Source organism: Chlorocebus sabaeus, chromosome 19 (assembly GCF_047675955.1).
Source record: "Chlorocebus sabaeus isolate Y175 chromosome 19, mChlSab1.0.hap1, whole genome shotgun sequence".
Lineage (NCBI taxonomy): Eukaryota > Metazoa > Chordata > Mammalia > Primates > Cercopithecidae > Chlorocebus > Chlorocebus sabaeus.
The window spans coordinates 22,519,677-22,546,633 of NC_132922.1; the positions used below are offsets into that span (position 1 = coordinate 22,519,677).

General features: G+C 37.1%; 1 protein-coding gene across 5 annotated transcripts in view; it reads left to right on the plus strand.

Moving 5' to 3' along the window:
• TTC28 (tetratricopeptide repeat domain 28) overlaps positions 1–26,957 on the plus strand; it is a 711,882-nt gene that overhangs the window by 346,842 nt on the left and 338,083 nt on the right. For all 5 annotated transcript variants that reach the window (XM_073006849.1, XM_073006850.1, XM_073006851.1 and 2 more), the window contains one exon: positions 25,567–25,714. In XM_073006849.1, coding sequence (XP_072862950.1) covers positions 25,567–25,714 — 148 coding nt within the window. The remainder of the gene's footprint in view (positions 1–25,566; positions 25,715–26,957) is intronic.

Below are 26,957 nucleotides of genomic sequence, written 5' to 3' on the forward strand. Positions count from 1 at the left end.
GCATATGAGTAACTCTTCTTCCACAGTGGTTTTTGGCACTTTTTAAATACAAAGCACATTTCATTTTTATGTATTATTTTTATTTCACAATAAGGCTTGCTCTCTGTGTGTGTGTGTATATGTGTGTGTCTGTGTGTGTGTGGTGTGTGTGTGTGTGTGTTTGGGTTTGTGTATGCTTTTCATTGAGATGTCCAAAGTACTATTTTACTTTTAAAAACACCTTTAGTATAATATATTTAAAACAATCTTCCACAGGTCTCACAACACTGGATTGATCTTTATATACTTATTGCTTGATTTTATTTGGGTTATAGTTTGACTCAGTTTGGAGAAATTGGCAAATGGGCTAAATACTAGTAATAAAAATCAGACTTGGAAATTAAAAAGTTAAAGCAGACTTTGCAAAGAAATCAGTTTATAACATTTTTAGCAGATGCCTTGACCTTGCTGTCATAAAACTGTCAGTGCTTTCTTCTGATAATATCTCCAAGTAAAAGGTATATGTCTTTTGTTCTCACTCTTTAATTATAAAACAAGCATTCTCATGTTAACTCATTTAGTGAAAACAAGTTCACATGCCAGTGCTGTGATAAAATACATATAATGTAATATTCACCATTTTAACCATTTTATGTGTACAATTTAGTGGCATGAATTACATTCACAAAGTCATATAATTGTTACCACTATTTACTCAAACTTTTCCTGTCAGATTGACTTGTTTGTGTGTGTAGTTCTATGAATTTTAACACATGTATACATTCATTTAACTACCACTAGAATTAAGATACAGAACATTTCTATCACTTCTAAATTTTCTACCTTTAAAACCCTGGCAACAACTAATTGCTATACTTTTGCCTTTTTCAAATGTCATATAAATGGAATTATATGGTATGTCGACTGACTTCTTTTACTCAGCATAATCCCTTTGAGTTTCATCCATATTACATGCATCAATAGTTTTGTTTCTTTTTGTTGCTTACCTCTGTTTCGTTGTGTGGATGTATCACAGTATGTCCATCCATTCATCCATTGAAGGACATTTGGATTGTTTCCAGTTTGGGGAAATTATGAATAGAGCTGCTATAAACATTCATATACTGGTTTTGTGTGAGCATAGGTTGTTATTTCTAGGATAAGTACCTAGGAGTGGGATTGCTGGGTCACATGATAAGTCTAAATTTCACTTTACAAGAAACTGCCGAACCGTTTTCTAGAATTTGTATTCTACCAGCAATATATAAGAGTTTCAGGTTCTCTCTGTTCTCACTAGCACTTGATATTGTCATTTTTCCTTTTTTGTTTGTTTGCTATTCTAATAGGTATATAGTGGTATTCTATTATAGTTTAATTTGCGTTTTCTTAATGGCTAATGATTTTGAACATCTTTTCATGTGCTTATTTGCTATCTGAATATCCTCTACGTTGAAGTATGTTCAAATCTATTTGCCCATTTTAAAAATTGAGTTCTGTGTTTTCTAGCCAGTACGTTTTTACAATTATTTGTATATAAAGGATATACATCCTCTTTTGGGTTAGTATTTTGCAAATATTTTCTTCTAGAAAAGTAGCTTGACTTTCTCTCTTAAAAATGTCTTTCACAGAGCAGAAGCTTTTAATTTTGAGGAAGCCGCACTTGTCAAACTTCCTTTATGGACTGCTTTCTGTGTTAATTTTTTAAAATTTTCATTTAGTGTGATGAAATTCACATAATATAAAATGAAGTATTTTTAAGTGAACAATTCAGTGGCATTTTGTACATCCTCAATGTTGTGCAACCACTACCTCTATCTAGTCCAAAACATTTTCATCACCTCAAAAGAAAATGCCACACCCGTTGAACAGTTACTGCCAATTTTCCGTATTCATCTACTCCCTGGCACCCACCATCTTGCTTCCTATCTTTCTGGATGTACATATTCTTGATATTTCATATAATTAAATATAATGTGTTACCTTTTGTGTCTGGCTTCTTTCACTTAGCATGTTTTTGAGATTCATTTGTATTGCGATATGTATTAGTACTTTGTTCTTTTTTATGGCTGAATAATATAGTCATACATCACTTAATGATGGGGATATGTTTTGAGAAATGCATTGTAGTTGATTTCATCATTATGTGAACATCATAGAGTGTATTTTCACAAACCCATCTAGGTATGGTATAGCCTACTACACACCTAGGCTATATGGTATAACCTACTGCTCCTAGGCTACAAACCTGTACAGCATGTTACTGTACTGAATACGAAGGCACTTGTAATACAGTGTTAAGTATCTGTGTATCTAAGCATATCTAAATATAGAAAAGGTATAGCAAAAATAGTGTTATGATCTTATGGGACCACTGTCATATATGCAGTTTAGTGTTGACTGAACCATCTTTATGTCGCACATGACTGTATTTAATTGTTTATATATCTCATTTTGTTTATCTTTTCATTCACTAGTGGGCATTTGGATTATTTCCACCATTTGGATGTTGTAAATAGTGCTGCTACAAACATGGATGTAAAAGTATTTGAGTTCCTTTTTTCAGTTCTTTTGGGGATATACCTGGGAGTGGAATTGCTGGGTCATATGGTAATTTTATATTTAACTTTTCAAGGAAATGCCACACTCTTTTGTACAGTGGCTAAACCATTTTGTGTTTCTACTATTAATGCATGAAAGTTCCAATTACACTACACCCTTGCCAACATTTTTATGTCATTTAAAAAATTAATTATTTGGCATTTTTATTACAGCCATCCTAGTGGGTATGAAGTGGTATCCCATTGTGGTTTTGATGTGCTTTTCCTTTATGACTAATGATGTTTACTGTCTTCTCATGTGTTTTGTGGCCATTTGTATATCTTCTTTGGAGAAATGTCTGTTCAGATCAATTATCCCTTGCCCATATTTTAATTGGGTTGTCTTATTCTTAATGAGTTGTGAGAGTTCTTTATATATTCTGGATACTAGATCCCTATCAAATATATGATTTGTAAATATTGTCTCCCATTCAGTAGATTCACTTTTTACCTCCTTAATAGTGTCCTTTGATATAAAAATGTTTTGAATTTTGATGAAGTCTGATTTATTTATGTATTTTTTTCTTTTTTGCCCATACTTTTGGTGTTTTATCTATGAACCCATGGCCAAATCCAAAGTCATAAAGATTTTCCCTTGTGCAGTTTTAAAATACCATACCACTCTCTTCTGGCCTCCTTTCTTTCTGATGAGAGATCTGCTGTTAATCTTATTGTGGTTTCCTTATATATGACAGGTTGCTTCTCTCGCTGCTTTCAAGATTCTCTTTTTATGTCACTTTTGACAATTTGATTAGTGTGTCTCAGTGTGGATCTCTTTGTAGTTATCCTTCTTGGAGATTGTTGAGCTTCTTGAATGTATAGATTCAGGTCTTTATCAAATTTGGGAAGTTTTTGGCCATATTTCTTCAAATATTCTTCTGATCCATTTCTTTCTCTGCTTTGTGGAATTCTCATTATGCATATGTTGGTATTTATGATGGTGTCCCACAGGTCTCTTAAGCACTGTTCAATTTTCTTCATTCTTTTTTTCTTTCTTCTCTTCAAACTGTATTTCAACTAACCTGTCTTTAATTTCACTTATGCTTTGTTATGCCTACTTGAATTTGCCATGGAAACCCTCTAGTGAGTTTTTAATTTCAGTTATTATACTTTTTAGCTCCACAATTTCCTTTGGTTCCTTTGACAATTTCTGTTTCCAAAGTGATATTCCCTCTGTGTGTGTGTGTGTGTGTGTGTGTGTGACACACACACACACACATTACGTTCTGGGATACGTGTGCAGAATGTGCAGGTTTGTTACATAGGTGTACACATGCCATGGTGGTTAGCTGCATTCCTCAACCCAACATCTACGTTAGGTATTTCTCCTATTGCTATACCTCCCATAGCCCCCCACACCCCACAGGCCCCAGCATGTGATGTTCCCCTCCCTGTGTCCATGTGCTCTCGTTGTTCAACTCCAACTTATGAGTGAGAACATGCAGTGTTTGGTTTTCTGTTCCTGTGTTAGTTTGCTGAGAATGATGGTTTCCAGCTTCATTCATGTCTCTGCAAAGGACATGAACTCATCCTTTTTTATGGCAGCGTAAGTATTCCATGGTGTATATGTGCCACATTTTCTTTATCCAGTCTATCATTGATGTACATTTGGATTGGTTCCAAGTCTTTGCTATTGTAAACAGTGCTGCAGTAAACATACGTGTGCTATTTGTCTTTACCATAGAATGATTTATAATCCTTTGGGTGTATATCTAGTAATGGGATTGCTGGGTCAAATGGTATTTCTGGTTCTAGATCCTTAAGGAATTGTCACACTGTGTTCCACAATGGTTGAACTAATTTACACTCCCACCAATAGTGTAAAGGTGTTCCTATTTCTCCACATCCTCTCCAGCATCTGTTGTTTCCTGACTTTTTAATGATCACCATTCTAACTGGTGTGAGATGGTATCTCATTGTGGTTTTGATTTGTGTTTCTCTAATGACCAGTGATGATGTACTTTTTTTCATATGTTTTGTTGGCCCCATAAATGTCGTCTTTTGAGAGGTGTCTGTTCATATCCTTTGCCCACTTTTTGATGGGGTTGTTTTTTTTCTTGTAAATTTGTTTAAGTTCCTTGTAGATTCTGGATATTAGCCCTTTGTCAGATGAGTAGATTGCAAAAATTTTCTCCCATTCTGTAGGTTGCCTCTTCACTCTGATAGTTTCTTTTGCTGTGCAGAAGCTCTTTAGTTTAATTAGATCCCATTTGTCTATTTTGGCTTTTGTTGCCATTGCTTTTGGTATTTTAGACGTGAAGTCTTTGCCCATGCCTATGTCCTGAATGGTATTGCCCAGGTTTTCTTTTAGGATTTTTATGGTCCTAGGTCTTATGTTTAAGTCTTTGATCCATCTTGAGTTGATTTTTGTATAAGGTGTAAGGAAGGGGTCCAGTTTCAGTTTTCTGCATATGGCTAGCCAGTTTTCCCAACACCATTTATTAAATAGGTGAGTGATTTCTGAATTTCCAACTGAGGTAACCGGCTCATCTCACTGTGACTGGTTAGACAGTGGGTGCAGCCCACAGAGGGTGAGCCAAAGCGAGGTGGGGTGTCACCTCATCCAGGAAGTGCAAGGGGTCAGGGAACTCCCTCCCCTAGCCAAGGGAAGCCATGAGGTACTGTGCTGTGAGGAATGGTGCACTCAGGCCCAGATACTACACTTTTCCCACAGTCTTCACAACCTGCAGACCGGGAGATTCCCTCAGGTACCTACACCACCAGGACCCTGGGTTTCAAGCACAAAACTGGGTGGCCGTTTGAGCAGACACCAAGCTAGCTGCAGGAGATTTTTTTCATACCCCAGTGGTGCCTGGAATGCCAGTGAGACAGAACCATTCACTCCTCTGGAAAGGGGGTTGAAGCCAGGGAGCCAAGTGGTCTAGCTCAGCGGATCCCACCCCTACGGAGCCCAGCAAGCTAAGATCCTCTGGCTTGAAATTCTCATTACCAGCACAGCAGTGTGAAGTCGACCTGGGATGCTCAAGCTTGGTCGGGGAAAAGCCTTCGCCATTAATAAGGCTTGAGTAAGCGGTTTTCCCCTCACAGTGTAAACAAAGCCACTGGGAAGTTCAGACTGGGCGGAGCCCTCTGCAGCTTGGCAAAGCCGTTGTAGCCAGACTGCCTCTCTAGATTCCTCCTCTCTGGGCAAAGCATCTCTGAAAGAAAGGCAGCAGCTGCAGTCAGGGGTTTATAGATAAAACTCCCATCTCCCTGGGACAGACCACCTGGGGGAAGGGGCAGCTGTGGGCACAGCTTCAGCAGACTTAAATGTTCCTGCCTGCCAACTCTGAAGAGAGCAGCAGATCTCCCAGCACAGTGCTCAAGCTCTGCTGTGGGACAGACTGCCTCAAGTGGGTACCTGACCCCCATTCCTCCTGACTGAGAGACATCTCCCAGCAGCAGTCGACAGATACCTCATATGGGAGAGCTCTGGCTGGCATCTGGCAGGTGCCCCTCTGGGACGAAGCTTCCAGAGGAAGGAACAGGCAGCAATCTTTGCTGTTCTGCAGCCTCTGCTGGTGATACCCAGGCAAACAGGGTCTGGAGTGGACTTCTAGCAAACTCCAGCAGACCTGCAGCAGAGGGGCCTGACTGTTAGAAGGAAAACTAACAAACAGAAAGGAATAGCATCAACATCAACAAAAAAGGATGTCCACACAGAAACCTCATCCAAAGGTCACCAGCATCAAAGACCAAAGATGAGGAAGATGAGGTGGTGAGAGAGGGCATCCTTGTCTTGTACCGATTTTCAAAGGGAATGCTTCCAGCTTTTGCCCATTCAGTCTGATATTGGCTGTAGGTCTGTCATAAATAGCTCTTATTATTTTTAGATACGTTCCATCAATACCTAGTTTATTGAGTGTTTTTAGCATGAAGGGGTGTTGAATTTTATCAAAGGTCTTTTCTGCATCTACTGAAAATCATGTGGTTTTTGTCATTGGTTCTGTTATGTGACGGATTACGTTTATTGATTTGTGTATGTTGAATCAGCCTTGCATCCCAGGGATGAAGCCGACTTGATCCTGGTGGATAAACTTTTCGATGTGCTGCTGGATTCAGTTTGCCAGTATTTTATTGAGGATTTTCGCATTGATGATCATCAGGGATATTGGCCTGAAATTTTCTTTTTTTGTGTGTGTGTCTCTCCCAGGTTTTGGTATCGGGATGATGCTGGCTTCATAAAATGAGTTAGGGAGGAGTCCCTCTTTTTCCTTTGTTTGGAATAGTTTCAGAAGGAATGGTACCAGCTCCTCTTTGTACCTCTGGTAGAATTTTTTTGCAGAGACAGGGTTTTGCCATGTTGCCTAGGCTGGTCTTGAACTCCTGGGCTCAAGTGATCCACCTGCCTCAGTCTCTCAAGTGTCTGGGACTACAGGCATGAGCCACCCCACTCAGCCCAGATGATTTTTTTATTGCTCATCAATGTTCTTTTGTTTCAGATTGAAGAACTCCCTTAGCATTTCTTTTAGAACAGGCCTGGTGTAGATTAAATCCCTCAGGTTTTGTTTGTCTGGGAAGATCATTATATCTCCTTCATGTCTGAAGGATATTTTCACCAGATATACTATTCTAGCGTAAAAGTTTTTTCCTTCAGCTCTTTAAATATGTCATGCCACTTTCTCTTGGCCTGTAAGGTTTCCACTGAGAAGTCTGCTGCCAGCTGTATTGGAGCTCCATTGTATGTTATTTATTTTCTCCTGCTGCTTTTAGGATCCTTTCTTATTCTTGATTTTTAGTAGTTCGATTATTAAATGCCTTGAGGTAGTCCTCTTTGGGTTAAATCTGCTTGGTGTTCTATAACCCTCTTGTTCTTGAATATTGATATCTTTCTCTAGGTTTGAAAAGTTCTGTTATTTTCCCTTTGAATAAATTTCCACCCTGATCTCACCCTCTACGTCCTCTTTAAGGCCAACAACTCTTAGATTTTCCCTTCTGGGACTGTTTTCTAGATCCTGTAAGCCCACTTCATCGTTTTCTATTCTTTGTTCTTTCATCTCTCTGTGTATGTTCTAATAGCCTGTCTTCAAGCTTAATAATTCCTTCCTCTGCTTGATCAATTCTGCTGTTAGGAGACTGTAATGCCTTCTTTCATATATCAATTACATTTTTCAACTCCAGAATTTCTGCTTCTTTTTAATTATTTCAATCTCTTTATTAAATTTATCTGATAGGATTCTGAATTTTTTTTCTGTGTTATCTTGAATTTCATTGAGATTCTTAGAAACAGCTGTAATATTTTGAATTCTCTTTCTGAAAGGTCACATATCTCTGTCTCTCCAGGATTGGTCCCTTAGTGCCTTGTTTAGTTCATTTGGTGAGGTCATACTTTCCTGGATGGTCTTGATGCTTGTAGATCTTCATCAGTGTCTGGGCATTGAAGAGTTAAGTATTTATTCTAGGCTTGCAAAAATTAAGTGACTAGCCTGAGGTTGCCCAGTGTGGTAGACTGAATAATGGCACCCAAAAAATGCCCACACCCTAATCCCTGAAACCTGTAAGAAATGTTACCTTACATGATAAATGACTTAGTCAATGTGATTAGGAATCTCAAGTTGGGGGCCTATGTGGGTGGGCCCAATGTAATCAGATAGGTCCTTTTTTTTTATTTTTTATTTTTTATTTTTTATTCTTTATTATACTTTAAGTTCTAGGGTACATGTGCATAACGTGCAGGTTTGTTACATATGTATACTTGTGCCATGTTGGTGTGCTGCACCCATCAGGGCAGTAGCAAATGTTGAAGACTGAAGCATGAGTTTGAAGTGATGGGAGGAAACGGTCTTGAGCCAAGGAGTGCAGCTAGCTTCTAAAGCTGGAAGAAGCAAGAAACAGATTCTTCTCTGGAGGATCCAGAAGGAAACAGCCCTATGGATGCCTTGATGTTAGAGCCCTGTAAGACTCATTTTGGGCGTTTGAACAGCTCCAGAACTGTGAGAGAATAAATATGTGTTGCTTAAGCTACTAAATTTGTGATCATTTGTTATATTAGCAAAAGGATAACTAATGCGCCTAGGAAATGCTCCTGTTCAGTATTTTCAGTGCCAGAATAGGGCTGATGGACGAGGCACCTTTTAATATCGAATAGAAGTGATTCTCTCACGGTTACGCTCTATTTGGCATTTGTTATTTATTGAGGTGGCTCATCTGCTTTACCAGCTCACATATTATAAGTCACCTTTTGTAAAGCAGGTAAGGGGGTGACAAAATTTGGCACAAAATAAACATTAATGATCATAATGATCTCCCTGAGTCATTGAGGAAGTAAACTTACGTTTGTTATCTTCTGTTTCAAAAGCCTGTATAATAGATAATATGTTTCAGGGAAACTTTTCAGTCAAAAAATTTGTTTTAATGTTTATACTTTGGCAGTTGACTGGGCAGGCTGCAGTTATCTAGTAAGTTTATTATTTGGAAAAGACATTAAATGCAGGTTAAATAATGTCCTTTGACTTGAATGGAAAAGAAAAAAACAGGTACCAGAAAACAGAAATCCAAAAATCTGTCTAAAGGCACATGAAACACTCCTTCCTATCAGAGACTTATCCTGATACACTGATTATTAGAATTATTGGCCAGGCGCGGTAGCTCACGCCTGTAATCCCAGCACCTGGGGAGGCCAAGGCAGGCGGATCACAGGGTCATGAGTTCAAGACCAGCCTGGCCAATATTGTGAAACCCCATCTTTACTAAAAATACAAAAATTAGCCGGGCGTGGTGGTGGGCACCTGTAGTCCCAGCTATTCAGGAAGCTGAGGCAGAAGAATTGCTTGAACCTGGGAGGCAGAGGTGGCAGTGAGCCAAGATCATGCCACTCCAGCCTGGGTGACAGAGTGAGACTCCATCTCAAAAATAATTATTACAGGGTTTCCAAGGCCCAAGCCAGATACCTATTTTAGAATTAAAGAGTTCAGTATTGTCGTATCATTCCTGCCACTATAAATTATCCTAAGTTTTGCTGCATATATGTGGGTATTCTGTTTTCCAAAACTTTTTCTAAGTTGTCATTTATGGGATAGCTAGTCTCTACTGGACACTGTGCTGGGTGCTTTCCATAGTTTATCACTAACCCTCACAATACCCTGCAAGAAGTTCTTACGATGACTATTTCACAAAAGAGGTGGTTACAAAACTTGCCCCAAATCATAGAGCTACAAAGTGAGACAAACCTACTGTCATACTCTCTCTCCACTTTCCACACTGCCTCCTTGATAAAAGAATTATTAGTGTGCAATTAACCTCTAAATCAGCTCTTTGTCTTGAAATTCTTATACTTGTAAAATTCAACATATGGAGGCAGAAATGAAGGAAAATCAGAAATGACACAGAAAATTTATGAACATGAATATTTAATATCTATTCCATTAGCAACCGTTGATTGTAGAACAATTTTTAATGAATTGGATGGAGGAAAAATTCATTTCATTAACCTTTCATATAAATGTATTATTATTGAACCAAACAGGCCACTGTACTTGCAACTCAGTTCGATGTTAATTAGATTACAGGCATGAGGTTTTACATCAAAGAGAAACAAAAGAAGCCATCAGCAAGCTTCTCAGCCAATGCCTGTTTGTTTGGTAGCTAAAATGGATTTTTTACCAGCAGTATAATTTGCTATATTTCTTTTATCTTCTGATATTTTCAAGTGAATTTTCTCTTGCTTCTATTTGTTGACATTTTATATTAAAAATAAAAATAAAAACATTGAGAATCAGCAAAGAACACATTCTTCATGTCACAATGTGTTTTACCTGATCAGCTGGGAGGAAATATTCCTACCTCTCCAGAAAACTAAACTTGTATTTTTCACTAGTCTGTCATATTGTATACTGAAAGCACATCCAAAAGGATTGGGAGCTATTTTAGAAAACACCATTATTTAGTTTGGAACCCAGAATCAGAGACCCAAATGTCCTAAACATAAATGTTCTAACCAAATCTGCAGCTGTGAATTGTTTCTCTCTCTAACGTTGACTTTCGGTACATTTAGAATCAATTTCTAAAGGAAACCTGCTCTCAATTCTGATTGTTTCATGTATCAGCTACTTCTTTTCCCAAAATTAATGTTAAATTAATTGTATCAAAAGTGTTATTAAGGTGACAGGTTTATGAGAAAATCATATTTTAAAAAAGAATTAGAAATTTGATAAGAAGTCAAAGAAAAGACAAAATGCCAACCAGAAATTAAATAACTAAGTAGGTGTTATTTTCTAGCAATGGGGGGAATCCCGAAGTACAATTTATGTCAGATTATAAAATGTGTATAGCATTACTGGAGTTTTCAAAACTTTAAACATAAACAATGAAAGAAGTTTGCAGTCCCCTAGAGTAGTGGTTCTGAACTTTCCATATCTTGGGCCTTCATTCTATGGGTGCAGTATAGGAAATGTGTAACGTCATGCTAAAAAAATAAAAAATAAAAAAAATAACTAGAGAATTACTTGAACATTTTCCAAGAAATCATCTGGCTCTGGCACGAGTTCTGTGCCCCTGCCCTACCAATCCTCTACCAACTCTAGAACACAGAGAATGTGTGCTTTTATACACATAGCCTGGTCCTGGTTCTGAGGAATATGGTAAGACCAGAAGCAGAATGGAAAAAAATAGTAGTAGCAGCGAGAACGGTGGATTAGGAAAAAAACAGCGAAGCTAAAAATATGGGAATTAAAGCAGCCAAAATTCTCACCAACTGTTGAAAAAAACACATGGCATCTTGCCTACTATAATGTAACTACAGCCAAATCATGTCAGATTAATGGGAATTCACTCCTTCCAGAAAGCAGGCTATGAAAAATTATTACTATAAGTAGATATACACTGAGATATGGGCACTCTGCATAAGGCTTCTTCAGGCAGATGAAATTCTACCATTAATGACTTACTCTTTTGATCTTTCTGGCTATCAACTCTTTCTTTTCCCTTCAAATTATTCAAATGGAATTCTCTAGCATTATACCAAAAAGAAGAGCAAAGCAATACGCTAACATGACACATCTCATGAAATGTCAAAGTTATTTGAAGTTTTGAGAAGAGAATTTTTTAAATTAATAAGCTTTATTTTTAGAACAGTTTTTGGTTCACAGCAAAATTGAGCAGACAGTACAGAGAGTTTCTGTATACCCCTGTCCTCATACATGTATAACCTCCCCATTATTGACATCCCACACCACGTGTTTTATTATTTGTTATAATCTATAGAGGATTATCTTTTTTTTTGTATTTTTTTTTTTATTATACTTTAAGTTCTAGGGTACATGTGGATAACGTGCAGGTTTGTTACATATGTATACTTGTGCCATGTTGGTGTGCTGTACCCATCAACTCGTCAGCACCCATCAACTCGTCATTTACATCAGGTATAACTCCCAATGCAATCCCTCCCCACTACCCCCTCCCCATGATAGGCCCCGGTGTGTGATGTTCCCCTTCCCGAGTCCAAGTGATCTCATTGTTCAGTTCCCACCTATGAGTGAGAACATGCGGTGTTTGGTTTTCTGTTCTTGCAATAGTTTGCTGAGAATGATGGTTTCCAGCTGCATCCATGTCCCTACAAAGGACACAAACTCAAAAAAAAAAAAAAAAAAAAAGAGGATTAGCTTAATATAAAAATTATAAAATAAAATGAAGAGTTCACACAATTTTTTAAAAGAGGAAATACAAAGAAATGCCCATCTCTACTCCTCCTATAGCCCCAATTCTTGGAATAGTCCCTCTCTTCTGACTTTAGGTGTTTGGGAAAGCACAGTTCAAGAAATACTGCTGGCTTACTGACAACTAATACTTTTGTCAGTTGCTTCAATTACTGGTGAGTAGTAAGAATCTCCAGAAAAGAATATGCATCTGAGGAAGGGACCTGAACAGGGTGACATGAGTAAGTGATGAGAACAGGGCAGAAAGGCAAAACTATATGCCTAAAAAACACTTGCATAAATATTTGACACATTTTTCTACAGAATAAATTTACAAGCCATGGCTCACATCTGTAATTGCAGCACTTTGGGAGGTCGAGGTGGGAGGATCACTTGAGTCCAGGAGTTCAAAACCAGCTTGGACAACATGGCAAGATCCTGTCTCTACAAAAAAAAAATTTTAATTAAAAATTAGCCAGGCATGGTGGCACACACCTGTAGTCCTAACTACTTGCGAGGCTAAGACAGGAAGATAACTTGAGCCCAGGAGGTCAAGGTTTCCATAAGCCATGATCACACCTCTGCACTCCAGCCTGGGTAAAGGAGTGAAACTCTGTCCAAAAAAGACTACACTTCCCAGCCTATTTTTTCTCTGTCCCATGTTACATGATCTTTCTACATTGACATGAATGTAGGGTACCATGTATCAAAATGAAAAAAACAAGAAAAGCAAAATGACTGCCTCTCAATACTTATTTGTATTAAAATACAGCATGTTTTATATCTTTTCAAAAAGAGATTCCAGTTCTAAGCAAGATGAAACAAGTACACTTCATTTAATCTTTTCCATTGAACACAACTATACCCTGAAAAGACTTCATAGTATAGCTCTCTGAAGAGTAAATGGTAGCAGGTGACTCAAGGGAGGAGAACAGAATTCAAAGCAGTAACAAGCCAGCAGTGGGTTTCCTGATTTGTTTTGGTTTTTCTTTCCCATCTCGTGTTACCAGCTTAGATTCAAAGGCAGCTTCAAATCAGGATGCACTTATTGGGTGCAAACAGAAAGTGCGCCAACAAAGCCTTCTCTTTGGGTAGAGAAGCAAAAAAGGGAACTCTTAAGGTCAGAAAGAATAAAGCAAATCTGGTTTTCTTAACATTCTCTCACAGTCCACACTCCAGGCAAGCCAGCAGTGATGGGGATGATGAAAGCAGTGGAGGGGGCCGGGGCAGTGACTCCTGCCTGTCATCTCAGCACTGTAGGAGGCCGAGGCAGGAGGATCACTTGAGTCCAGGAGTTTGAGACTAGCCTGGACAACATAGTAAGACTCTCATCTCTTAAAAAAAAATAATTAGCTGGGTGTGGTGGCACACACCTGTACCCCCAGCTACTTGGGAGGTTGAGGTGGGAGAATCACTTGAGCCCAGGACGTCAAGGATGCAGTGAACCATGATCACACCACTGCACTCCAGCCCGGGTGACAGAGCAAGACCCCAAAACAACAAGCAAAAGCGGTGTATAATGGGCAGGCATCTAAATTCTGAGGAAGGAGACCCTTCTCTCTGACTATAGGAGCTGTGGTCTTGAGGATACAAATTGAGTTAATAGTACTTTTTTCCTCTCTCTGCATTTTCACTGCTTGATACTTTATGTAGACATAATTACAGGATATGTATGGCAACACAGGGAAACTAAAGTTCTACCTTTTGGCCGGAGATAGGAAGGAAGACAGTCAGAGAGCTAGAAAGTGTTGAAGATATCAGATATAGGAGTGAGCTCATGAGAGCAATCCCATTATGTGGTGTGTATGGTTCTTACCCTAAATAGCATGCCAAAGGCTGTGAAAAGTGTAGATAGGCCACTATCCAGTTCTCAGAACACTCAGTGGTACATATGAAGGACAGGTCCTAATAGAACAACAAAAGCTGTGAAAAGTTAACTGCCATTGTGAATAAAGTCTATAAAATGTGTATTGAAAATTATAGCCTGAATCTAACCAGGTAAATTGTTTGCTAAACAAAACAATAACTACATTCTTCTTAAAATATAAACAGGATATAAAGATTCATAAGATAATAACAAAATATTCAGAATATAAATCAAAGTTACTTGGCCTATGAAAGACCAGGGAAATCTCAACTCACAAGAAAATCAATCAATAGACACCAATTCTAAGATGACATAAAGGTTAAAATTATCACACAAAGATTTTAGTAGTAACTATTACAACCATTCTCTAATAAGTAAAGGCAACCCTTATAACAAATGGAAGGACAGAAACACTGAGAAAAGAAATAAAATATATTAAAATGAATAAATAAATGTTTTAAAACATAAAAGTACAGTAACAGGCAGGGTGCAGTGGCTCATGCCTATAATCCCAGCACTTTAGGAGGCCAAGGCAGGAGGATCACTTGAGCCCAGGAGTTCGAGACCTGCCTGGATGACATAGTGAGATCCTCTCTCTAAAAAAAAAAAAAAAAAAAAAAAAAAAAAAAAATTTAAGTTAGCCGGCCATGGTAGTGCATACCTGTAGCCCCAACTATGCAGGAGGCTTAAGTGGGAGGATCACTTGCACTCAGGGGTTCAAGGCTGCAGTGAGCCATGATCATACCACTGCATTCCAGCCTGAGTAACAGAGTGAGACCTTGTCTCAAAAAAAATTAATAATCATAATAGCACACAAAATTCAATCATATTTCATACTGGCAAGGAACAACTGAAAACTGAACTTTCAAAAACAATAGCTCCAAAAAATGAATTATTTAGATGTAAGTGTGACAAAATATGTGTAAGATATTTACAATGAAAACTTAAAAAATGCTCATGAAATGAATCAAAATGAAGACATAAATGGGGAAACATAGCCTGTTTATGAACTGAAAGACTAAATATAGTTATGATGCCTGTTCTCCCAAAATTGAACCAATACAAATAGATTTAACATAATGTCAATGAAAATCAAACAAGATTTTTTGTACATATAGACATCTGAGTCTACAAAGATTTATATGGAAAAGCAAAGAAACTAAAATAACCAAAGCAATTTTGAAAAGAAAAAGTTGGGTGCATCATAGAACCCAATTTTAAAACTTCCTAAAAAATTACAGTAATCAACACAATGTAATGAGAGAGGAGAAAGGAAGAAACAGGTCAGGCAGGCAGTTAGGGTGGGTCCTCTGTTGAATTCTTTCAAGCAAAAGAACAGCCTGCAGGCACAGATAAGGGAACTTGCACAGTGGGGCTTGCCTAAGATGCCCACAGCCACACAGATAAGAAAGGCTACATAGGTGACTTGCCCAAATACACCTGCAATGGAAAATTCCATCCCCTGACACATGTGCAGTAAGCGGAATAAAGCAATACAGAGTAACTCAAGCTTAGGGCCCGCGTGCGCATTAAAAGGATGGGGTGGAACTACCAGAACTTCGTGCCTTGTGCAAATGAGACACCCAGCCCTCATCAGTTTCTTATAAAAGTCTTTGCATTTAACTGTAACAACAGTAACCCTCTTCTAGATCCCTTCACCATAGCTGAGAGTTTCTTCTTTCGCTTATTAAACTTTCACTCCAACCTCATCCTTTGTGTCCATGCTCCTTAATTCTCTTAGTCATAAGACAAAGAACTCTGGGTAATACCTCACAACTGAGACTGTTACATTGTGGTGCATTGGTGAGACTGTAACAGTAATATTGTGAAGGGGTAGACACATATCAATAGAACAGAATAGAGAGTCCAGGAATAGACCCACACAACTATGAACAATTGATTTTTTTACAAAGGAGGGATTAAAAAAGAAAGGAACTTACTCTTTTCAATAAATGGCATTTGAACAATTGGACATTCATATAAATAAAAATGAATCTAAAACACTGTTTTGCACCTTATATAAGAATTAACTCAAACTGGACCACAAATCTAAATGTGAACAAGTAAAACTATAAGAATTTTAGAAGAAAATGTTTGTAACCAAGGATCAGATAAAAAGTTCTTAAACATGGTAACAAGGAGGAATCTAAGCAAAAATGGATAAGTAGATATCATAGCTCCAAGGGCCTGTCCCTCTGAAGCAATATCAAAAACTAAAGAAAAATTGTCAATACCAACTTTGTCAGGACTCTGGAACACAGTCACAGGTTTACACCAGTGCAAAAAAAAAAAAAAAAAATCCAAATCCAGAAGAAAGCAACTTCAAAATGGCATACAAGTCTTTGACATTTTAGCTTCTCCTTGCCCCATCCTCCTCCCTGGCTTGTTGACAGTCTTAAACTTGACAGTTCGCATTCCCATAGTGAGAACTAGGTCCCTGGTTCTCTAGGGAGCAGAGCAAACCTTATCTTCAAATAATTGTGTTTGTCTGATCTAACCTGTCTGGGGACTACCTATATTATTAATGCAAGGCATCTGCCTTTGTTTCACCTAACTCAAAATTCCCTCAGGGAAGAAAAGCAGCAGATATTCCTCAAAAACACTGTAATACAAACAAACAATCCCCAGTGACCTATACAAAAGACTACAGATAGTCCCCAGTACACAGCCAATCTGTACAAACTTGGAGAATTTTTTTCTTTTTTTTAGAGATAAGGTCTCACTCTGTTACCCAGGCTGGAATGCAGTGGAACCATCATAGCTCACTATAGCTTTGAACTCTTGGGCTCAAGCAATTCTCCCACCTTAGCTTCCCAAGTAGCTAGGACTATAGGTACATGCCACTACATCTGGCTAATATTTTAAATTTTGGTAGAGATGAGGAATTGCTATGTTGCCCAGACTGGTCTTGAACTCTTGGCCTTAAGTGGTCCACCTGTCTCAGCTTCTGGAGTTGCTGAGATTACAGGCATGGCACAAGGCACCCTGCTCTGGCTCTGATTCTTCTTTTTTTCCCTATTCTGATTCTATCTCATTTTTCCCCGCTATTCAAGAAAACTTCTATCAAATCAACAAACAGCTACAACCCACAGTAAGCAAAAAAAATCACAAAAAGTGAAGTAAGCAAACAAACAAAAATCCCTAAAGGGGAAGAATCTCATTTTCAGAGTTTCACATATATTTTTAATGTTTAGAAAACTTAAAATGTTCTAAACATATTTTGTTTACAACAAAAGTATTACAAGGCATGCAAGAAGCAAGAAAGTATGGCCTATTCACAAAAGTAATTAATAGAAACTATCATATAGAAAGCACATATATTGAATTTACGAGAAAAGACTTTAATTCAGTTGTACTAAATATGCTCAGAGAGCTAAAACAAATCATGAACAAAGAGGTAAAGAGAACCAGGAGAACAATGTATAAAGAAATAGGGAGGGTGGCTGGCAAGATGGCCGAATAGGAGCAACTCCGGTCTGCAGCTCCCAGCGCGATCAATGCAGAAGGCAGGTGATTTCCCCATTGCTTGTGTGTGTCAGGTTTGTCAAAGATCAGATGATGGTAGATGTATAGTGTTATTTCTGAGGCCTCCATTTTGTTCCATTGGTCTATATATCTGTTTTGGTACCAGTACCATGCTGTTTTGGTTAATGTAGCTTGTAGTAGAGATAGCGTGATGCTTCCAGCTTTGTTCTTCTTGCCCAGGATTGTCTTGGTTATGTGGACTCTTTCTTGGTTCCATATGAAGTTTAAAGTAGTTTTTTCCAATTCTGTGAAGAAAGTCAGTGGTAGCTTGATGGGGATAGCATTGAATCTATAAATTACTTTAGGTAGTAAGGCCATTTTCGTGATATTGATTCTTCCTATCCATGAGCATGGAATGTTTTTCCATTTGTTTGTGTCCTCTCTTATTTCCATGAGCAGTGGTTTATAGTTCTCCTTGAAGAGGTCCTTCACATCCCTTGTAAGTTGGATTCCTAGGTATTTTATTCTCTTAGTGGCAATTGTGAATAGGAGTTCACTTATGATTTGGCTCTCTGTTGTTGGTGTATAGGAATGCTTGTGATTTTTGCACATTGGTTTTGTATTCTGAGACTTTGCTGAAGTTGCTTATCAGCTTAAGGAGGTTTGGGGCTGAGATGATGTGGTTTTCTAAATATACAATCATGTTATCTGCAAACAGAGACAGTTTGACTCCTTCTCTTCCTATTTGAATATGCTTTATTGCTTTCTCTTGCCTGATTGCCCTGGCGAAAACTTCCAGTCCTATGTTGAATAGGAGTGGTGAGAGAGGGCATCCCTGTCTTGTGCCAGTTTTCAAAGGAAATGCTTCCAGTTTTTGCCCATTCAGTATAATATTGGCTGCGGGTTTGTCATAAACGGCTCTTATTATGCTGAGATACATTCCATTTTAGTTTATTGAGAGGTTTTAGCATAAAAGGCTATTGAATATTGTCAAAGGCCTTTCCTGTGTCTATTGAGATAATCATGTGGTTGTTGTCATTGGTTCTGTTTATGTGATAGATTACGCTTATTGATTTGCCTAGGTTGAACCAGCCTTGCATCCCAGGGATGAAGCTGACTTGATCGTGGTGGATAAGCTTTTTGATAGGCTGCTGGATTCGGTTTGCCAGTATTTTACTGAGGATTTTCACATCGATGTTCATCAGGGATATTGGCCTGAAATTCTCTTTTTTTGGTTGTGTCTCTACCAGGCTTTGGTATCAGGATGATGCTGGCCTCATAAAATGAGTTAGGGAGGATTCCCCCTTTTTCTATTGATAGGAATCGTTTCAGAAGGAATGGTACCAGCTCCTCTTTATATCTCTGGTAGAATTCGACTGTGAATCCGTCTGGTCCTGTACTTTTTCTGTTTGGTAGGCTATTAGTTATTGCCTCAATTTCAGAACCTGTTATTGATCTGTTCAGAGATTCAACTACTTCCTGATTTAGTCTTGGGAGAGTGTATGTAGGGTACAGGGATTTATCCATTTCTTCTAGATTTTCTAGTTTATTTGTGTAGAGGTGTTTATAGTATTCTCTGATGATAGTTTGCATTTCTGTGGGATCAGTGATGATATCCCCTTTATCATTTTTTATTGCATCTATTTGATTCTTCTCTCTTTTCTTCTTTATTAGTCTTGCCAGTGGTCTATTTTGTTGATCTTTTCAAAAAACCAGATCCTGGATTCATTGATTTTTTGAAGGGTTTTTTGTGTCTCTGTCTCCTTCAGTTCTGTTCTTAGTTATTTCCTGCCTTCTGCTAGCTTTTGGATGTGTTTGCTCTCGCTTCTCTAGTTCTTTTAATTGTGATGTTAGCGTGTCAATTTTAGATCTCTCATGCTTTCTCTTGTGGGTATTTAGTGCTATAAATTGCCCTCTATATACTACTTTAAATGTTTCCCAGCGATTCTGGTACGTTGTGTCTTTGTTCTCATTGGTCTCAAAGAACATCTTTATTTCTGCCTTCATTTCGTTATGTGCCTAGTAGTCATTCAGGAGCAGGTTGTTCAGTTTCCATGTAGTTGTGTGGTTTTGAGTGAGATTCTTAATCCTGAGTTCTAATTTGATTGCACTGTAGTGTGAGAGACAGTTTGTTGTGATTTCTGTTCTTTTACATTTGCTGAGGAGTGTTTTACTTCCAATTATGTGGTCAATTTTAGAATAAGTATGATGTGGTGCTGAGAAGAATGTATATTCTGTTGATTTGGGTGGAGAGTTCTGTAGATGTCTGTTAGGTCCACTTGGTGAGTTCAATTCCTGGATATCATTGTTAATTTTCTGTCTCGTTGATCTAATATTGACAGTGGGGTGTTAAACTCTCCCATTATTGTTGTGTGGGAGTCTGAGTCTCTTTGTAGGCCTCTAAGGACTTGCTTTATGAATCTGGGTGCTCCTATATTGGTTGCATATATATTTAGGATAGCTTTTCTTGTTGAATTGATCCCTTTACCATTATGTAGTGACCTTATTTGACTCTTTTGATCTTTGTTGGTTTAAAGTGTGTTTTATCAGAGACCAGGATTGTAACCCTTGCTTTTTTTTGCTTTCTGTTTGCTTGGCAGATCTTCCTCTATCCCTTTATTTTGAGCCTGTGTATGTCTTTGCACGTGAGATGGGTCTCCTGAATACAGCACACTGATGATCTTGACTCTTTATCCAATTTGCCAGTCTGTGTCTTTTAATTGGGGTCATTTAGCAGTTGTACTTACAGAGATAGAGTAGAATGATGGTTGCAGAGCCTGGGAAAGGGTAGTGTATGTGGGGGCGAGCAAGGTGGTATGGTTAATGAGTACAAAAATATAGTTAGATAGAATGAATAAGATCTAGTATTTGGTAGCATAACAGGATAACCATAGTCTACAATAATTTATTGTACATTTAAAAATAACTAAAAGACTATAATTGGATTGTTTGCAACACAGAGAAAGGATAAATTCTTGTGGTGATGGATACCCCATTTACTCTGATGTGATTATTATGCATCGTATGCTTGTATTAAACTATCTTATGTATCTCATAAATATATACACCTACTGTGGACCTGCAAAAATTAAAAATATAAAGTTTTCAAAAATCATTTTTTCTTTTAAAACCAAGTTTTATATATTCTCTAAGTTTATTCTTTTCCATCACAATTGAACAAAATTGTTTTGTATACACACAGTGATATTAAAGTTCTTTTAGTTTTGGCCTCTTATAATCATTTTTGCTTTTGACTCAGTTGTGTTAACTTATAAGTCAGTGTGGGTTAATGGGTGCAGCACACCAACATGGCACATGTATACATATGTAACAAACCTGCATGTTGTGCACATGTACCCTAGAAGTTAAAGTATAATAAAAAAGAAAAAAAAATTATAAGTCAGTGGTGCTGCTTTTTAAAAACTAGCATCAGCATTTCTATTTTCCCCATTTCTAATCATCTTTAAAATAAAATAAGGGAAAATTTACTAGAAAATCATGTGATTTACAAGTGTAGTTGAACAAAGTTGGTGATTATATGGAAAGCATATATAAAACATATGGAAGATATAAAACAATGTTATAATTAGAAATATTCTTCAGGAGATTTTAAAGGTTCAAATTCCAAATGTGAAATACGGACTAAGAATATTAAAGTAGGCCGGGTGTGGTGGCTCACACCTGTAATCTAGCACTTTGGGAAGCTGACATGGGTGGATCATTTGAGGTAAGGAGTTCGAGACCAGCCTAGCCAACATGGTGAAACCCCACCTCCACTAAAAATACAAATATTAGCCAGGAGTGGTGGTGCACATCTGTACTTCCAGCTACCTGGGAGGCTGAGGCAGGAGAATCGCTGGAACCTGGGAGGTGGAGGTTGCAGTGAGCTGTGACTGTACCACTTCACTTCAGCCTGGGTGACAGCAAGATTGTCTCAAAAAAGAAAAAAGAAAAAAGAATATTAAAGTATAACATTTGAAAATACAGATAAAATCAAAGGCAGATTGTTTGCAAATACTTGAAATAAGTACTAGGTTATGCATTGTACATATGACTATACACTATTCTATATGTCATTACATATTACATATATTTATTACATATGTTGTTATACACATGTAACTGTGAACATAGTAGTTTACCTCATTACTCATTTAGGCCAAGGGAGAGTAAGGTTATTGTTTGGTTCCGTGACATTTTGGAATTCTAAACCAGGAATGATGTGTTGAAAGTAAAGACTAAAGGTCTTTCCTTGCTTCCAGAGGTACTTGCAGAGTGAATTGTTTACTGTTTCACTTATTTAGTCTTTCAGTGTTTTTATTTTAACCCTCTGGAATGAGAGAAATGCCATTCAGTAAAAAGCAAATGCTAATAATACAATTTTGACAATAGGGCATAAATACTTTGGTCATTAATTACATTTTTGTTACCTCTGAAATATTACAAGATTAGTTACTTTTAGTTAGCTTTTACTGCAGTCAGCAGTCAAGACACTTAGAGCTTTTTATATTTTTTCCCTCTCAACTGTGAGCATCTTGAGGGTGCTCTAGTCTCATTTTTTTTTTTTTATTTGTGTTATGTGTCATGGTGCCTGGCACTGCTGATTTTTAGGGAATGTTAATTGAGAGAAAGAAGTAATGGAAACTTATTCTTGTAATCCAGTTGTCTTTATATGATTTGTGAAGTCATCTAGTAGTATGCATGGAATAATCACTGTGGTATATTTGTGGTGACCAACAAGAAAATAATGAATGGAACACTTGAAAATCTAGGCATCCCACTTTAGTCGAGTTTATTTACTAGCTCCCTATATGTTTCTCTTCTTCTTGGCTAAAGCTTCAGCCTAAAATCATTGTACTTAGGGTATAGGTGTTCTCAACAGTTAGTCCATGTTGCCAAACCGATGACCAGCATGTGGTGTATGTTGGTGGGTTCATGAAGTAAGTGTGTATGTGATCTGATGTTGACTGGACACCAAGTATTCACCATTGCCCTGGAGATCCCAACTTTGGCATGCTGCACCTATTCTGCCTTTCTATATATAAATTAGTACTTCTCCCAGATGAAGTGTTTTCTGTGAGACCTGTGATAATAAGATAAATATTAGTAGCTGGAACCCATAGAAGGAGAAGCAGATACACTCTTGGCAGGTCACGACAATTTCCCTGAAGCTTGGATAAACAGCTGTGAATCTCAACACATCCTGACCTTTGCTTTGAAGAAGGCTAGCAAGCCTATGAGTGGCTGTTATCTCACTCAGAACTTGGTAATACCAGTTTTTTTAGTCAGGTGGTTTAGATTTTGTCTGGGAGCCTTACAGCAATGAGAAGTCTCAATTATATAGTTTCTTGATTGCTCATAGTCTTTTATGGAACAAGAGAAAGAATGAATGAGACAGTTATAGAAATGGAATAATATTATATTGAATGCTAAAATATTTAAAATATTTATTGGACTCCCTTGTATTCTGTTAGTCTATAATTATATGTTCGTATTAAGATTCTTTTCCCATTAAATAATAACAAAAATAGCTAATTTTATTGGGTGCTTAACTCTTTGCCAATTACTGTACTGGATTCTCTTTATTCTATTTCAATAACTCACAATCAGGTTTTATCATCAGCTTGAACTCCATAGTGACGTATCTCTCACAAAAGTATAAACAACTCATTTTTACTCAACAGCCATTTGTACATGTAATGAATATTGCACGGATAAATGTTGGGAGAGCCCCACTCTATGAGTTCGGAGCAGGGGGGTTGTCAGAGCTGTACTCTTTATGCTATCTTTAGAGGGATACAACCCTAAGCTTTTAACAGGTAAAAGCTTATAAAGTTGGATTAGAGACTCTGGAAGGGCATAAGGGAAGACCAAAGATGACCTTTGACCCTTCTCTCCTATATCACTTTTTAAAATATTTTCCTGAAGAAAGGAAACCAAGATTGTGGGAGGCATCGTCCAGTCTTACCTTTTCTTAGCTAATTTGTAAGTGTTCTAAGAAAACAAAACATGCACATTCTCCTTGAGCTCCTGCGTGAACATGAGACCAAAGCTTGCATTAAACACTGAACTTTACCTACCTCCCTAGCGGTAGATAAATCATACTTTTCAGTGGTTTCACTTGGCACACAGGAGAATCAGTTGCCCTCTCAAGTAAGTAATGTTTTGCTTCAAATATGTAAGAAGTTATCAGAATTCATTGGTACTAACTTAAGATTTTTTTTCTTATAATATGTGAAATCAATAACTAAGACATTTTTGTGTCTCTTAGTTAAGTTTACAGTTATTTGGCATTTTTGTATATAAAAACATACAAATATGTATATTTTTAGTTTAGTTTTAATATAGCATTTCTGTAGTGATGTAAACTGTAGTTATTTTTAGTTGGAATATACTGTTGCCTCTTGGAATATAGAAACCACCTAAAAAGTGAAATGAAAAAGGTAATGAAAAACGTTTGTAAACACATTAAAGATTAAAACAGTGACTGAGTCCAGTGAAGGGAAGTGATCCTATGAATTAGTAATGAAAGTACATTTATAGATTATTATCTTACTGGGGTCTGAGTTTTAACAGCTGCTGATACTTTAATAGAAGCCTGAGTAGTCTGTCATAATTTGATTATTCATTCTGTTTATGGATTGTTTTTTAATAGAAACACTGAATGGTGTTGCCTATCTTAAATTACCTCAAAGAGTCATTATAATAATAAGATAAGTAAATATATCTTGTAAACATGAAAGGTGCTTTCTCACTGTGTATATGCATTTGTAATATAAAAATTTTAAATTATGTATTTTGTATTGAGTGATAGTTTTAGGAGTTTGAAACTTCATTTAGATCCCAAGAATACAATTTGTGACAATTTCTAAGTATATTGGACTGAAAAAAATACGGTTGTGTTCTAAACAGAATTGTAAGAGAATTTCAGTTGAATAGGAGACCAGGTATTTTAGAAGCAGATGTTGTCATATAAGCAATGAATATGTTAATTATATGTTATTTGCATGTATTAATTAGGTACACACCTAATTTGCTGGTTGTATACAGGTAACACTTTGTCACCTGCTTGGTTTTACTCTGTGTACTTGAAAACAAACTACAGACTGGATGTAGTGGCTTACGCCTGTAATCTCAGCACTTTGGGAGGCTGAGGTGGGAGGATCGCTTGAGCCCAGGAGTTCAAGGCTGCAGTAAGCTAGGATTGCGCAACTGCACTGAAACCTGGTTGAAAGAGCGAGACCCTCTATTAAAAGAAAGAAAAAGAGAAAAGAAAACAAATAGCAGTTTCTTAAAACTATCCTAAAATTTAAATATTTAAATGTCTTATTAATTCTCTGGTCTTTTCTGCAGTTAGTTGGAATGAGGAATCTTTTCCTATAATCACAATTGATAATACTAGTTTTTAAAATAATTCAATTAAAGAATACAAAGGACAATAACCTTTTTTGGTTTCTAAGCAAAGCACACATATAGGTAATTGCATTAAAATACTATGTTTGAAACAACACATTAAAAGTAAGTAGCCATGTTGTGTTACTCATTATTAAAATTATCTTAATAGTAATCACACACTGATTTGTTCCTTTATGATTATTTAAGAGCGGGAAATAGAAAATAAGTAGAATTCATCTCATTTATTTTTGCACTGTACCAGATACTTAGGTGAGATATAAAGAAATCTTCACGTCCCTGTCCTGAGGAGCTTATGGCATTAAAGGTGGGATAAGAAATATTTTTAAAATAGTTCAAAAACAATAAAAGTAGTGAGTGAATAAATATCAAAGAATGTGATACAATTGATGTGTCTTAGAAGTGAAAAGATGTAAATTTTAAATAGAAGTTGCCTGATAAAAGTATGCTTATGATGTTAGAAGTTAGTTCATTTCATCACGAACTGTTCACTAGGTTTTTAAATCAAGTACATCTCAATCTTCGTTCTGCTGACCTGTTGTTCTAGTAAAGAATCACCATCAGTCTTGTTGGAGCACAGGCAAAACATGCATTATATATCTTTTATTTCTAGGCATACTTCCGACAGGGTGTTGCCCTCCAGTACCTTGGACGTCATGCCGATGCCCTGGCAGCCTTTGCATCTGGACTGGCTCAAGACCCCAAGAGTCTCCAGCTTCTGGTGGGGATGGTGGAAGCCGCCATGAAATCTCCCATGAGAGGTAAATATGATAAAAGTACTTGGTATAACATTAATTTAAAGAAGAAGATTTCTAGCCTTCCAAGACTTTAGGCTCAGGCACAGAGAACTGATAGGTTATCAAATTAGCTAAGATTTGATATTTTAGACCAAGGAAGATCAAGAATAACTGCCAACAAGTGATGTTAATAAGGCAGAATAGTATGGTAGAAGGGCCACTCACATAGAAGTTTGTGGACCTACATTACATTCTTAAATTTTTCACTAACTGTATGACAATGGGTAAATGGATCAACTTCTCTGGATTTCAGGATTATTTAAAAACCCTTATAGTTTTTCTGTAGTCTGAAATTCTGTAATTCTAAACCACAACACTTTTAGTAGGAAATTGATTTCTCAGATGGACCAATATATGCCTTCTAGAAATACTCAAATAAGAGAAGACATTTGACATTCTTATATTTCATAAAAGAAATACACATCTAATTGTAGGCTGTGCCTCAAATTTTTCAGAGGAGCATTAAAAATTAAAAGAAGAAAGAAACAAGACAGATACCAGTTTACATATTTTATCCCTGTTCTTACTTCTAATTTACGCTGGTTGGTATTCTGGAATAAACAAAAGAATGGATTGAAAATGGTACTGTGGAGGTTGGAGGAGTTCTGAGGCCCAAAACAGATTGGCTTCATTTTGAGGAATGTTGATTTTTGAGGAATGAATTCTTGGGAAGATTTGACTAAAAGTATATATAGCAATTGCTGTCTTTGGGGAGTGATAGAGACACCGAGGCAGATTTATGGTAGACAGTAGACAGCTAATAATGATTCATTTTAATCAGGGTATGTCAAGCAGAACTCTCTTTTTCAGTCTGAAGTGGTATGTTTTTGAATTTTTCTAATGGAAAAATGAACCTAAAATTTTTGATGGCAGCATCATTCAACATTTTATCTAGTTTTGAAAATGTTTGCAGCCTTAGATATTTTTAAGATACTGGCTAGTATTATACTTGGCTCAAAGTATGTGCCAAATAAAAGTTTGATAAACTAAATGGTACTGATTTGGTCTCTGGGTAATTTATAGCTATAAAAAATATTTTCCTGAAATTCAGGGATTTCATATTTTAGGAAGAAAGTCTTAAGAAAACCTCTCTTCATGCGATTTTATAAACTCTACAAAGCTGAGATTTTGCCACAGGCTGAAACCTCCTAGGGACCTGCTGTTAATAAACTCTGACTGAGGCCGGGCGCGGTGGCTCACGCCTGTA